This window comes from Hyperolius riggenbachi, chromosome 3 (genome assembly GCF_040937935.1).
Source record: "Hyperolius riggenbachi isolate aHypRig1 chromosome 3, aHypRig1.pri, whole genome shotgun sequence".
NCBI classification, from domain to species: Eukaryota; Metazoa; Chordata; class Amphibia; order Anura; family Hyperoliidae; genus Hyperolius; species Hyperolius riggenbachi.
The window spans coordinates 196,514,990-196,529,202 of NC_090648.1; the positions used below are offsets into that span (position 1 = coordinate 196,514,990).

At 43.1% G+C, this 14,213-nt stretch overlaps 1 protein-coding gene across 4 annotated transcripts in view; it reads left to right on the plus strand.

Moving 5' to 3' along the window:
- The first annotated feature begins 3,281 nt into the window (after positions 1-3,281).
- The window catches only part of LOC137561267 (tetratricopeptide repeat protein 24-like), a 178,474-nt gene continuing 167,542 nt past the window's right edge, over positions 3,282-14,213 (plus strand). For 3 of the 4 annotated variants that reach the window (XM_068272525.1, XM_068272527.1, XM_068272528.1), the window contains exon 1: positions 3,282-3,426. In XM_068272525.1, the coding sequence (XP_068128626.1) occupies positions 3,404-3,426 (23 nt within the window). In that variant the 5' untranslated portion in view covers positions 3,282-3,403. Of the gene's footprint in view, positions 3,427-6,028; positions 6,110-14,213 lie in introns of those variants that run through there. The other variant, XM_068272526.1, reaches the window with a different exon arrangement.

Sequence of the window (14,213 nt, forward strand, 5' to 3'; positions counted from 1 at the left end):
GCCCGCTTCCCCATAAAAAAAGTTTGTTGAAAGTTAATAGTACCGGTGGCTGGCTCAGTGGCTGCCTGGCAGTGGTGTGAGTGAGGAGGAGGAGTCCGACTAGGACGCGTTGAGCATGCCCCGATCGCGGGGGGGGGTCAGAAATTCCCCCCACCCCCTCCGCTAGCGCTCCCCCCTCTGCCCGCTTCCCCATAAAAAAAGATTGTTGAAAGTTAATAGTACCGGTGGCTGGCTCAGTGGCTGGCTGGCAGTGGTGTGAGTGAGGAAGAGGAGTACGACTAGGACGCGTTGAGGCCGGGCAGCGGGCGGTTCAGCGGTAGTACCCTTGTGGTACTTCCGCCCTTTCTCTGACCTCACGTCCTCTACGTGATGACGCATACGAGGGGGTGAATCGAGCACGCCAAGTGTTCGCGTGAGGGGACGAATGCGAACACCCCTTGTTCGCCGCAAACTATTTGCTGGGTGAACAGTTGGGAACATCTGGGCCCCAGTGCAAGTTCTGCATTGAGCCTCCTCAAGCACTTACATAACAATTGATATGGAGCACCAAACCTGACAAGTACAGCTGCAGTGTCAGAGAGATGTAGACTGTGAAGAAGAACAGTCTAATGGTTACAATTCATCAAAGCACATATAGAGGTGATCATTAGCAGCTTGGCACCAATAAAGTGCTATTAAAGTGGTTGAAGAAGGGCCCCTCTGGTCCAGGGGCCCTGGTGCGGTTGCTATCTCTGCATCCCCTATTACTACACTGCTGCTCTTCTGGCATGACATTGGACATTAGTAAAACAGCATTATTAAGGTATACAGAACACAGCAGAGGTGGGGTCAAGTGGGGGAAAATATAATTCAGCTTTGCTTTATTTCTGTGGCACTGTGAGCATGTTTGATAAAGGGAACATTGAATTGCAAGGAAAGCAAGGTCTGTGGTATTCTTTCTTTGAAGACTCGTGAAGAAACAGCGCATTATGTGAAAAACAGATCCACATAGTTTGTCACAGCAGGGCAGCATCTAATGATGGCATAAACCAGAAAGCATTTGCACAGACTTTAGAGGTTGCTAGTGATGTATGCAATTAATGATACAACTCCTACAGCTATTTTAGGAGAAAAAAAAGTTTGACCTGTCTAAGCAGTGCTGTGCTGTGAACATTTCCAAAAAGGCAATTATTTATATTTAACACAACTATTTTGGTACGTTAACGAAGCCGCACAGAGAAGACCCTCGTCTGTGATTCAGTCACCTCAGTGCCCTCCCAAATCATTAACTTGCTATTTGCCGCGTGTTGGATGCCACTGCCAAGAATTGTCAGCAGCGGAGAGATCCCAACACAGATACAATAAAACAGGAAATGAGCAATTTGCAAAATGCATTATTAAAATGATGAGTGTAGATAAGTTGCATCATAAGAGCAAATAAAAAACATTCAAATGTGAATTTTTGTCTTGTTGTTTTTAGTCTGTTAAAAGGGGCAAGGGGCACAGACTAACGTAACTACATCAAGTCTTTAATATAACTTAGGAACAGACCCCTAGATTTGTTTCTTGAGTTTCTGATTTCCGATTCCGCAGGAAATTCGATTTCTGCCAATGCTAATTACCGATTCGGCACATTTCCGATTTCCGTTTTCTGATTTCCAATTCTTATATATTTTTGTCATTTATTGCATTCTCTGATTGTCCGAATACTTTCGAGTTGACTCAAAAGTATTGGACCAATCATCAAATGCAGAATTTTACAGCGGTAATCGGAATACCACAGACATTTTTGGCCAATTCCAATTTGGCCGATTGCAAGATTCAGGAATATTTGGTAGAATCCGAGTCTTGTGATTGGCCTAAAATTACAGTGGTAATCCATTTTTCGTGGGCAAATCCTGCATTCTCTGATTGGTCCAATGCTTCTGAGTTCTGTGATCGGGCTAAAATTACTGAGTTGCAGTAATCTGGTATTTCTATGGAAATCCAATCTTCAGTTTCTGTTTTCCGATCGGAAATCTGTGGAATCCTAATGAGCATCCATAATCAATTATTTCCATTGGGGAACTCGTACAAGAAAGGACAAGCTGGAGATAGATTGGTTTCATTTGCTTTCACTTGCATGTTTTAATTTTAATTTCCTACTGAAAGAAGTACAGCATATGACAACATGCTCTGGTTTGTGTACACCAAATTATCCAATTTTGGGAGCAATTTGGATCTCAGAAATACCAAACAGCATGGTCAAATTGCAATAATGTTGTAGTCATTTCTCCACTAGCATACAGTATGTAGATACTTTAGTAATACATAGCATAAAAATATCTCACCTAATAGACAGTAAAAAGTGTTTGTGCTAGTTTGTCAGAGATACGAGTGCCTGTAATGTGTATCCTGAAAGAAGATGGGGGCTCACAACATAAATGCTGCTTTCATCCTGACCACACCAGTTCCAACACGCAGGACGGTAAGAGATCCTGAATGTTAGGAGGTTTCACCTTTCCACCAATTACACATGCACACTAAAACTGTATGTCAGGTGACAATCACCAGTCTTTCACGGCAGTGGGCCTTGTCATCGACCCTAGCCCAGTGGTTAGCATGTGATCTTCTGGAACGTGGAGTCTAAGTATCAATTGGTCTTCACCAGAGTGTCTCAAAATTATCTTTTGTGCTGACCTTCTGTCAGACCTGGCCATAAATAGGCCAGACTGGTGTCATGGATCTGGTTTATGTAACCCGCACTGTTGCAAAATGCAAATGGCCACTTGCATGGTGTTAGATCTCTGAGCCTGTGCATGGCACATGGTTTGCCTGCACAATGCAAAAAAAACACATAAAAGTCCTGTGACCTCTTGGGTGCACTTGAAGAGAAAGATCCATGTGACCTTTCTGGACAGGTAAACAGCAATGCAGGAGAAAGCTAATGGGAGAACATTGGTATTGTGAATAAAAACGAAAATGAATCTGTTTACTACACTGGTGCCAGAAGTGATCTCTTTTGTTCGCACTTGCACCTTGAGCCTATCTAACTTGAGCTTACCTATTTAAAGAGGAACTGTCGCGAAAATCTTAAAATGTAAAACGCATACAAATAAGAAGTACATTTCTCCCAGAGTAAAATGAGCCACAAATTCCTTTTCTCCTATTTTGCTGTCACTTACAGTAAGTAGTAGGAATTGACATTACCGACAGATTTTGGACTAGCCCATCTTCTCATAGGAGGGTTCTCAGGGTTTTCTTTATTTTTAAAAGCACTTAGTGAATGGTAGTTGCTCCGTCCAACTGCCAAAATAGTGTGCAGCAAGGAGGGAGGCTGGCCAGCATCTTTGTATTTATCATTTTCAGGGAATGTCTTATAAAGAATAAAGGTCATGCAGAGAATCCCCCATGAAGAGATGGACTAGCCCGAAACCTGTCGGTAATGTCAGATTTCTACTACCTACTGTAAGTGACAGCAACATAGGAGAAAAGTAATGTATGGCTCATTTTGCTCTAGGAAAAATGTACTTCTTATTTGTTTGTGTTGTATATTTTAAGATTTTCGTGACAGTTCCTCTTTAAGCAGGCATCTAGCCAGAAAGACCTTCTCATCAGTGTCTGAATATGTCTGAACATCATTTTAGGTCTATGGCCACCTTAATACAATCAGTAACTAGAATTATGCAATCATTATTGACACATGCCATACATCGTCAAGGATAAGTATTTAAATTGGAAAGTGAACAGAATTAAATATAAGAATGGTTTGAAATAATGTGTTATTAAATTTAGAAAGTTCATGCAGAGAAGTGAAATACTGAAATATAAAGCATTTCCTCCATTAAGCCGGATCAAATAATCACTTTTGATCTTCTGATAAAATGATGGTTTAGAGTCGCCAGGTAGCGACAAAATATATGCTTTTAGCTTCTTGATTTGCAGCACTTCCTGTAGAGATGATATAGGTGGTTCATTTGGTTATGAGCATACCTCCATAATCACAAAAGCCCTGCAGTGCCAATTAATTGCTCGTTTACTGTTTGGACTTGATGCTACGTCTCTCAGGCCTCTAAGCACGGGCAATGCAATGGTAATATACCAGCTACAGCAGACCAATATCCATGCAGCCCAACTGTGTAATCACAATTTACTATTCACCACAATACAAACTCACTAAGCATGTTCTTTTAACAAATACATTCATGTTCATGCATGAGATTTCAGTTAATTAGCCAACATATTTTAGGATGTGTCTGTAATAAATTTTATAAGGATTTTTCTTCACTACAGAAGAGAGATAATAACAATAACATATACTGTTGGGAAAAGTTCAGGAGGTCACAATGTGCCTTCCAGAAAGGAAACCAAAAACAGACACCAGGTGCCCTTTATCATGGGCGGTGCTACACTGGGGCACGCTGGGGCACTGGCCCCCCTGGGAATCACTATCCCCCCCCCCCCCCGAGTGTCAGTAACATAAAGTTAACTGTTTTTAGGGTCCAGCAGCATAGGATCTGTAAAAGAACTACCCTTGTCAGCCTGAGTCTATGTAAGCGTTAAGTAAACCAAGGGTCTTATCTGTTTGCCATAAATGCCTCCCAATCCTAGAATGATTTGTCTTTGATCTGTCCACACAGGGGCAGCCTGCTAGCAAGTAAGGATTAAAGCATGCCAGCCAACTAGTCAAGTACATCTGTATGTAACTTTTCTTCAATAATAGCACCATCATTTGGACAGTATGCTCTGCTGAAAAGCCTATAAGTTCTGTTTACATTTGGTTCCTATTTTTGCTGAACTAGTCTTAATTTTGTCACCTGAGTTGGGCAAAAAAAATATCTAAAGTTCCCCATTTTAACATCGATTTTGATCATCCAAATGGGCCCCACCAGCCAGCCATTGTGCCCCACCAAACATTTGAAGCTGGAGCCGCCACTGCCCTTTATAGTGTAGTCAGGGCTGCCATCAGAAATTTTGGGGCCCCTCACACATCATCAGGCCTGGGCCCCCCCTCCTCCCTGGGCCCACCCACTGGCTGCTGTGCCCACCCCCATGTCTGTGCAAGAAGTGCGCAGCGGCGAAAAATGTGCATGGCTCCGACACTGATGAAAGCAGCATGCACAGCGTGATGCCGCAAAAAGTGGGCATGACCATGGCATATTGTGGGTGGAGCCAAATACTAGCAAAATACAGGTAGTCCCCGGTTAACAAATGAGAAAGGGACTTGTAGGTACGCTCTTATCCTTTATCCATTCTCTTTTGCCCCCTCTTTTCTTCCTGTGCCTCTTTTGTCCCTCTCTGTCTCACCTCAGTTTGTGCCTCTTTTGTGTCCCTCTGTGTGTCATGTTCCCGTCTCATCTCTTTTCTCCCTGTACCTCTTTTGTCTGCCTCTGTTCCCCCTGTGCTTCTTTTATCCCCCGTGTTACCTCCTGTCCCCTTCTGTCTTAGCTCGTCTACCTCCCCTAGCCAGGTATAGGTGCCCCTATAGTGCTGGAATGCGGTGTGCTGGTGAGTGAGCCACAGGCCCGCAGCCAGCATATGCGGCCTTTCCAGCGCTTTGGGGGGGGCAAGGGCCCCCAGAAGCCCTGGGCCCCTCACTGCAGTGTCAGTTGTCCCCCCCCTGATGGCTGCCCTGCGTGTAGTATGTTAAAAACGTGGAAAAAATGATGGTGTAAGAAAATACTCGGAAAGCCTGGGTTGCAATAGTGGCAACCAGGGTGATGCACTTGTGTAGAATACCTCTCGGTGAGGGTATTCTTGGAGGTAAAGAAGCAAGGCTTGCATTAGAGACATCTATGAGGATAGGGACAGAGGAAAAGGTGCTGTGATACAGCAGTTATACTGCAGTCATAGGTAATCATATGGTAATATGTATACACAGTGTGATTTGTTACCTTTACAACACCTCTTTGAAGAACACACTAATTGTGCCAAAGGCACTCCTCGCGAAAGTATGTTCAGGTATGTCTAATGTCACTGCTGAGTTAGATCTAATGAGTGCTTGTAGCAGTTACTAAGGCAGCAACTACAAACATTTCATTCACAAATCCTCAGTAGGCAGGAGCACTAAGTGCATGTTAGTTTTCTACTTTGTATAGATACCAGCAACACCTTTCAGTTTCCTAAGGGACATCAAATAACTACATACATGGTAAGTGACATTTTAAAAAATCCATAATATTTAATGATTTTATTCATTAGTATTGATATTATGTGACAGATCAGTGTATAAATATTTCAAAACAACATACCAGATGATCTTTATCACAGGCAGATAAAGAGATATGGAGCCTGATTTATTAGGGCAGTGTTTCTCAGCTATGCATCCTTCATTAAAAGGAACCCTAGGTGGGAGACCTATGGGAGCTGCCATATTTATTTCCATTTAAACAATACCAGTTGCCTGGCAGCACCTGCTGATCTTTCTGGTGTGTAGGGTCTAAATCACCCACCTAAAACAAGCATGCAGCTAAACTTGTCATAGACACTTGTTCAGGGTCTATGGCTTCAAGTATTATGCCGGGAATACACGGGTCGATCCGGTGGCCGATTAGCCGCCAGATCAACCCCAGCCACGTCCCTGCTCGTCCGCGCGGATCGATTACCGCTCGTCCCCGCCGGCGCTTCCTAATCAGCGCTCGATTCCCTGCCATTGTCTGCCGGCGGGGATCAAGCGGGAGTCGAGCGGCTTGATCGGGACAGCTGAATATTATCAGCTGGCCGGATCAGCTGGTCGATACACGGTACAGAAAAGTACTGTGTATCCCCAGCATTAGAGGCAGGGGATCAGCAGGACAGCCAGGCAATGTACATTATTGAAAAGGAAATAAACATGTTAGCCTCCATATCCCTTTCACTTCATGTGCCCTTTAAATCATTAGCCACATACCCACTTATTGTTTTAGCATCATCCCAAGTACCCCTTAAAGTAAATATATATTTTGTGTACAAATGCTCTTCAAATATTTTACTATGCATTTAACTATAAATACTTATTCAGGTTTATTTAAATATGGTTTCTCCTTCTTTTTATATTTGACTATAATGGTTTGACTGTGACAACTCTATGACCCCCGTGAACCCAAATAATGTAGCTGTATGTGTCCCATGTGACGAAAACTTAGGTACTTAAAGGGAACCAGAGATGGGGACGTGAAAAAGATGTTATACATTCCTGGGGCTACCTCCAGCCCCATACGTTCTGATCGATCCCACGCCGCCGTCCTCCGCTGCCTGCATCTACGAGAACCGGGTCCCGCCACTGATGTTATCGGAGCCAGCTACGCAGGAGAAGTGCGCCCTCTACGTATCTCACCAGCGGCTGCTGCAGAGATACGCAAACAGTGCACTTCCCTTACACTCAGACTGGCTCCAACTGACGGCAGAGCGGGGTCCCGGTTCTCATAGCTGCTGGCAGCGGAGGACGGAGACGTGGGATCGTTCAGAGCGTATGGGGCTGGAAGAAGCCCCAGGTATGTATAACATCTTTTTCCTGTTCATCTATGGTTCCGTTCCCTTTAAGCATCTTCAGTGACAGGTGTCATAATTAGACCAAATTACTACTAAACTGCCTGATGTTTACACTTTGCCTAAGTCACTTGGGTCATATCAGATCATAATCAGGGCTACTGGGCGATTTGTGAATTAGTGATTTTAGCTGTATTGTTACAAATCCAGGACAGCTTAGACTTACTATTTTTTTTTTAAAGCGGTATGAAATCCTGACATAATATTTAATAAAAACATGTTTTCCTACTTTTTATATGCCATACGGTTATCATATTTGCTTTTGAGCATAAGTATTATCATTCATTTAAAAATTATACGTTCCCAAAGTTTTTGCTCGGAAAGCTGACTGCATTTTATTCATAACTGCTTTAGGGCTGGTTCAGACGGACGTTTGGAGGCGTTGCGTTTGCTGGCGTCGCGTTCAGCAGCGTTCGTGTGCGTTTGGATGCGGTCGCGTTTTTTCTTCCCCTAGGGGGACATTAGCCGTCGCGGTTAACCTCCCCTGGAAGCTACATGTAGCTTCCAGGGGCTCCTTAAACGCCAGGGAAAATCGGGACCCGAACGCTGCGTTCGTGCAAACGCGCTTGAAAGCTTGGTACAAACGCTCCCATACACTTGAATGGGAGCGTTTAACACCAAGCCCTGAACGCTGGCTGTAAACGCTCTGCAAGCGTCCGTCTGAACCAGCCCTTATTCATCTTCTAACGTAAGCAGAATTGCTTTCTGATGCTTTCTGATTGTCTCGCTGTCTTCAGGAGAGTCTGCAGTATCAGAGAAGTGTTTACATTCCTCACTTGATACAATTAAACACAAGATAACATTATCTCTAGTTAGGATTCGTCCAGCTTTCCCTGCAGGGGAGCTTCTAATGCTGGCTACACACGTTGCGATTTCCGGGTTTCGATCGATACAGCTGTCGATTTTGCATGTCAAGTATGCAAAATCGACGGCTTTATCGATCGAAACCCGATCGAGCATGTTGGAAATAATCGATCGATCCCGCGGATCAAGCGGGAAATCGCAACGTGTGTACCCAGCATAAGGCCTGTGTTAAACCCTTTGAGTGCTGTTCTCGTAAAAAAAAAATGCTGGTTGTATTTAATATGCTGTAAATAATCTATTAGAGCAAAGAAGAAATGCTAGGTTTCAATCCGCTTTAAATCTCAGGCTGGGGGCACACTGCTTTTCGTTTAATTTTTTTAAAAATGCTCCAATTGACTTGCATTAAAATTGCACTACGATAGTGAAAACAATCCAAAAAATGCTCTGTGGTGTGACACCGGCTGTTTTTGTGGGAACCTGCATGAGGCTTCATTTACATTCAAAATCACAATTCTGATTTCCGATTCTGATTTGTGATTTCCAATTTTCACTGGATGTTAGCAACACAAACTTAAAAAACAAAACGAACAAACAAAAAACAGAAAAAATGCAGGATGCAGGACTTTTTTCTTTTTTATTGCATCAAAAATCGGAATCGCATGTAAAATCACTTTGAAATCGGAATTGGATTCACATACAGTGTAAAAGAGCCCTTAAGCTACATACACACGTCGGATTTTTGCAAACGACCCGTCGTTTGGACGTCAAATCGGGCGTGTGTACAGTCTGTCGTTCAGCTGATAAGACTGGGCTTGAGTGATCCGCTTGCCGCTATACTGAAATCACACAACTACTAATTTACTCAAATTGTGATTGAAGCACAAGCGGAGGAAAAATTAAGCATGCACTATTCCTTCTATGGGGAAAAATTGAATTGCATTAGTGGAAAAGGGTCACCTGTATACAGGTCTAGGAAGATGTTCCGCACCACAGCAACACAATGCTAATAAAAATGCAGAGCAACTCCACAGGTTTGAAGGGTGAAACTGCTGCAAGCCACTTAGGCCCCTTTCACATGGACAACTGACAGGTGGTGAATTCACTGCTCTCCTGCACCGCTGTGCACTGGTTAGTACTCTGTACTGGCGCTAGTCAGGCAGCCCACCCCCTCCATGCAGTCAGATCTTCGCATGGGCACAGCTGTACTCAGACTAGACATGTCGTGGTCCACTGCCACCAGGTGGCATCACCGCATGTCAGCGCTTGACATGCATGGTGTTACTACCGCTGATAATTTGATTTGCACTTGAATTGCACTGGCGGGCAGAGGATTGAGACAAAATGGGGCCCAAGGCAAGATATTAGCTTTGGCTTCCCATTATAGCTGAGGTAGGAAAGGGTTCAAAGTAAGTTGCAGCCGCGCCCTTTGACACCAACCAGGCCCCAGGCACCTACCCAGGTTTGCCTGGGGGATGATCCTGCTCTCCTGGTGGGCGTCAGATGGGACGCTGAACTGCTCTCCAGGCTTGCAGTTCAGCCTCCTGTCTGAAAGAGGGCTTAGTTAGCGCAGGTGTGGAAAACATTTAACATTTATTTTTGCTCCATGCATCTAATTGCCCATACAGGAAAAGGAAACTATTTAGGCTCCTGTACTTCCTACTGTAAGTCTATGTTCACAGTAGGCAATTCATCCCCTGTAAAAGGAATGCAGTGCAGCGGAACTGAAAAAAAGTTGCACCAAACATTATGCACACATTGCGTCACATGCAGTGAAGCAGACAGTCAGTGACAAGTGTGCTTCATTGTCACTCTTAATGTGTATGTTTTGCGGTAATGCTCTGCATGCAGCGCATTGGTCTCTAAAGGTGGTGCACTGTAGTGCAATGGGCTGCGTTTCAATGCATCTATTACGCCGCACCACAATGCCCCACTGTGAATGTAGCCTTAAGGGGCCCATACACCTAACGATTTTCCCGCCGATATACAGCAGATTCGATCACTGTGATCGAATCTGCTGTGAAATCGTCGCGCAAACTCTGACAGAACGATTGATTTCCATCCGAAATCAATCATTCCCGTTGATCCGTCCGTGCGGAAGATTTTTCTCGATCGCCGGTGGGTCGGGAGTGCGTCGATAGCGGCGTTCGAATGTACGCAACACAGCGGCAATACATTATCTGTTCTGGCCAGCGCGACTCCCCCAGTCTCCAATGTCTTCTTCTCCCCTCCGGGCTCCAGGGCTGCAGCTTCACTGAACTTCCTGTCCTGGCAGGAGGTTTAAACAGTAGAGCGCCCTCTACTGTTTAAACTTCCCCTGGACAGGAAGTTCAGTGAAGCTGCAGCCGTTCCGGAACCCAGCGTGGAGAAGAAGACAGCGAAGACCGGGGGAGTTGTGCCGGCCAGATCAGGTAATGTATAGCTGGCAGGCAGGCAGGTGGCGGCAGCTCCACAGATTGTGATCGGTTTCATGCTGTAATCTATTCACAATCTGTTTGCAGTAAAGGCAACCTATACGATCCCTCTCTGATCAGATTCGATCAGAGAGGGATCTATCTGTTGGTCGAATCTGATGGTAAATCGACCAGTGTGTGGCTACCTTTAGAATAGTTTAAGTACAACTAAAGTGAGAAGAATATAGAGGCTGCCGTATTTATTTCTTTTTAAATAATACCAGTTGCCTGGCAGCCCTGCTGATCTATTTGGCTGCTGCAGTGTCTGAATCACATCACACCAGAAACAAGCATGTGGCTAATCTTGTCAGATCTGACAATAATGTCAGAAACACCTGATCTGCTGCATGCTTGTTCAGGGTCTATGGCTAAAAGTATGAGAGGCAGAGGATCAGCAGGACTGTAAGGCAACTGGTATTGCTTAAAAGGAAATAAATATGGCAGCCTCCACATCCCTCTCGCTTCAGTTATCCTTTAATGTAATCATTATTTCAACCTTTCCAGGCTTATACTCAGGAAACAAACACATTTTGAACATTTATAAATACAGAGATAAAATTTGGGGATATTTAAAAGATTGATTTTCCTTATAAGTAGGCCTGTAAGTGAACTCTTCATTTAAGTCCATTGAAGTTTATACCAATAGGTCCAACAACAATTTAAAATGAGACTTATAAACAAAGCCATTTACAGGATCGTTAATATAATCAGCACTTCAATATATCTTACTGATTGTACTGGGTTAACCAGAGCCAAAGTGAACCAGCAAGCAAATGACACATTCGGGATACTCCTTAATGTGAGAAAAAAACCATTAAGAGGCAAATTAAGCTGGAATAAGCTGTTCTAAATTCACCACAAGTGCTGCAGCACTTTATTTTATGTTAATACAAAATTAAATTTAGTCATACGGGAACAATGAAATATGTTGTCGCTTTTATATTTATTTTCTTATCAATTAAATGACATTAATTGTGCAGTCACTTAGACAATTGCACAGACTGTCAGCAGTGAAGGGTTATGAGTCCTTTTCAGCATTAACACTAAAAAAAGTGGTATGTTTATGTCAAACAATTAATGAGGCACTAATTAGTTCCCCAGGTAGCCGAAGACAATATCACAGCACAATCTTCAGAATGTGCAGTCACACAGTGTTTATTACCGAACAGAATATACATGCTTTGCAGTCAGGCAAGTCAGACAAGCAGCTAATGTTTTGTCCAACAGCTGTTCTCTTATGCTGGGAATACACAATGAGGTTTTTTTTGGCAGATTTACTGGCTAATCGATTTTCCGATTGTTTTCCATTCACTTCTATGAGAATATCAATCAGAAAAATGATCTAAATCAGATCGGACCCGTCGGAAATTATCTATGAAGCCATCTATATGCTAAAAAAACTGATGGTGCCTTCCCAGCATTAAAGTAGAACTGAAAATCAGAAAAATAACAAAGAGTTTCACTTACCTGGGGTTTCCCCAAGCCCCCAGCAGCCATCCTGTCCCGCGCCGGTCCTCCATGATCCTCCATTCTCCCACTGCCACCTAGTTTTGTAACTGCGTCTGCGCGCCCTGGGCTACGCATAGCTTCCTTTGCGTTCCCACCAGCTATAGCGTCCTGCGGAGTGGAGGATCGTGGAAGACCAGCGCGGGACAGGACAGCTGCTGGGGGCTTGGTAAGGTAAGTGAAACTTTTTTTTTTTAGGATTTTCAGTTCCGCTTTAAGCAAGGTTAGCCCCAAATCTCAGGAAGCACTCCTATATAAGATAGGATCCTTGGTCAATGTCTGTACATGGCTGCACCTACACCACATCGCTTCCAACAATACATTTCTCACCAGGGCACAGATGAGTGTTTAATTATTCTTGAGTGTTGTAGTTCGTACAACAACGTTCAAACAGATCCTGAAAACACCTGAGTTTTAATGCGCATGTGACTTTTTTATTCACATACCACAGTCAACAAACATGCACATCGTTTTGGTCAATGTGACCTTTATCAAGCACTTGATAAAGGTCACAATGACTGAAACATTGTGCATGTTTGTTCACTGAGGTGTGTGGATAAAAAAGCCACTGCACATTAAAACCCTGGTTGAGTCCGTTTCAACTTTGTTGGGTATTCATACCCACAAACGGGATATTCTAGTTTTGACTCCCAGTCCCTGGTACATTACTGAACAAATTAGGTTAAGTGTCTAGCTATCTTTTGTCCTTTGGTGTGATGCTGAGAATACATCATGAGATATTTTGGCAGTTAGATGGTTCAATAGATAATTTCCAACAGGTCCGATCTTATTTTCTATCATTTTTCTGATCGATTTCTCATAGAAGTGAATGGAAATTGGTAAGAAAAACGATCGGAAAATCGATCAGAAAATAAGCAATCAGTATATATGCTGAAAAATGTTATTGTGTATTCCCAGAATTACAGTCTGTCTACAGTTTTGGATAAGAACATGTTCTATAGGGATGCTTCAATGAGATAAGGACATTTAGAAATCTCATCACCACATTAGACAAACACAACACATGGTAACATGCAGAACATATCTTACAAATACCTACAATAAAGTGAAGGGAAGGCACCAGAGCTTATAGGTTCTCAAGGTAGGGAGGTTCTGTTGTTCTTTCACAACACCATATGAAAAGCCTGCATAGCAGGTTTCCATTTGTAAGAGAGCAGAAGTACTCATGCAAAATTGCTCAACGGTATCAACAAAAATTATCTATTAGCAAGCAAGAAACTGAAACCCTTATGGCTTTTGTCCAGGTATAATCACTTTATGACCTCCAGCCTGGTTAGGTTACTCAAGTAAATCAAGTCAAAAAGAACTACAATAGTAAAACTAATCAGTGATTATGTATTGTTGAAAGAGAGCGGCTTTAATCTAGGTGGTGCTCCTAAGCTATTAGCGTGGGCAATATAGCAAAATCAGTCGTATTATATAGCTGATGGCCGAGTAATGCTCATCACAATTCTATTTCCACACTGCTTACAAACAGTCCTGTATAAGAATGTTGGCACCGTAGGTTGGAGCAGTGGTTCCCAACCCTGCCCTCAAAGCCCAATAACAGCAAGTTTTGTGGAAATCCACAGAGGTAGTTAATCAGCTCACCTGAGGCACTAATTACTCCACCTGTGAATATTTGTGGATTCCTGCAAAACATGCACTGTTGGTGGGGTTTTGGGGACTGGTGCCCATATGCAATTTATTTTTTCTACTAGGAGATAATTTTTCAGTTATTTGCTATTAGTTTAAAAGGCATTTTATAGAAAAGATGTAAATATATCACCTTAGGGAAAACTAAGGAGAAAGGGTAAATTGCATATGGACCAGGGTTGGGAAACAGTGGGTTGGAGGAACTTCAGTAAGCAACTGGAGGGGGTAATACTTATTAAATAGAACAGTACATAATATACACTACATTTAAAGCAGGGACAAAACACTATATTATGCATAAATGTATATATA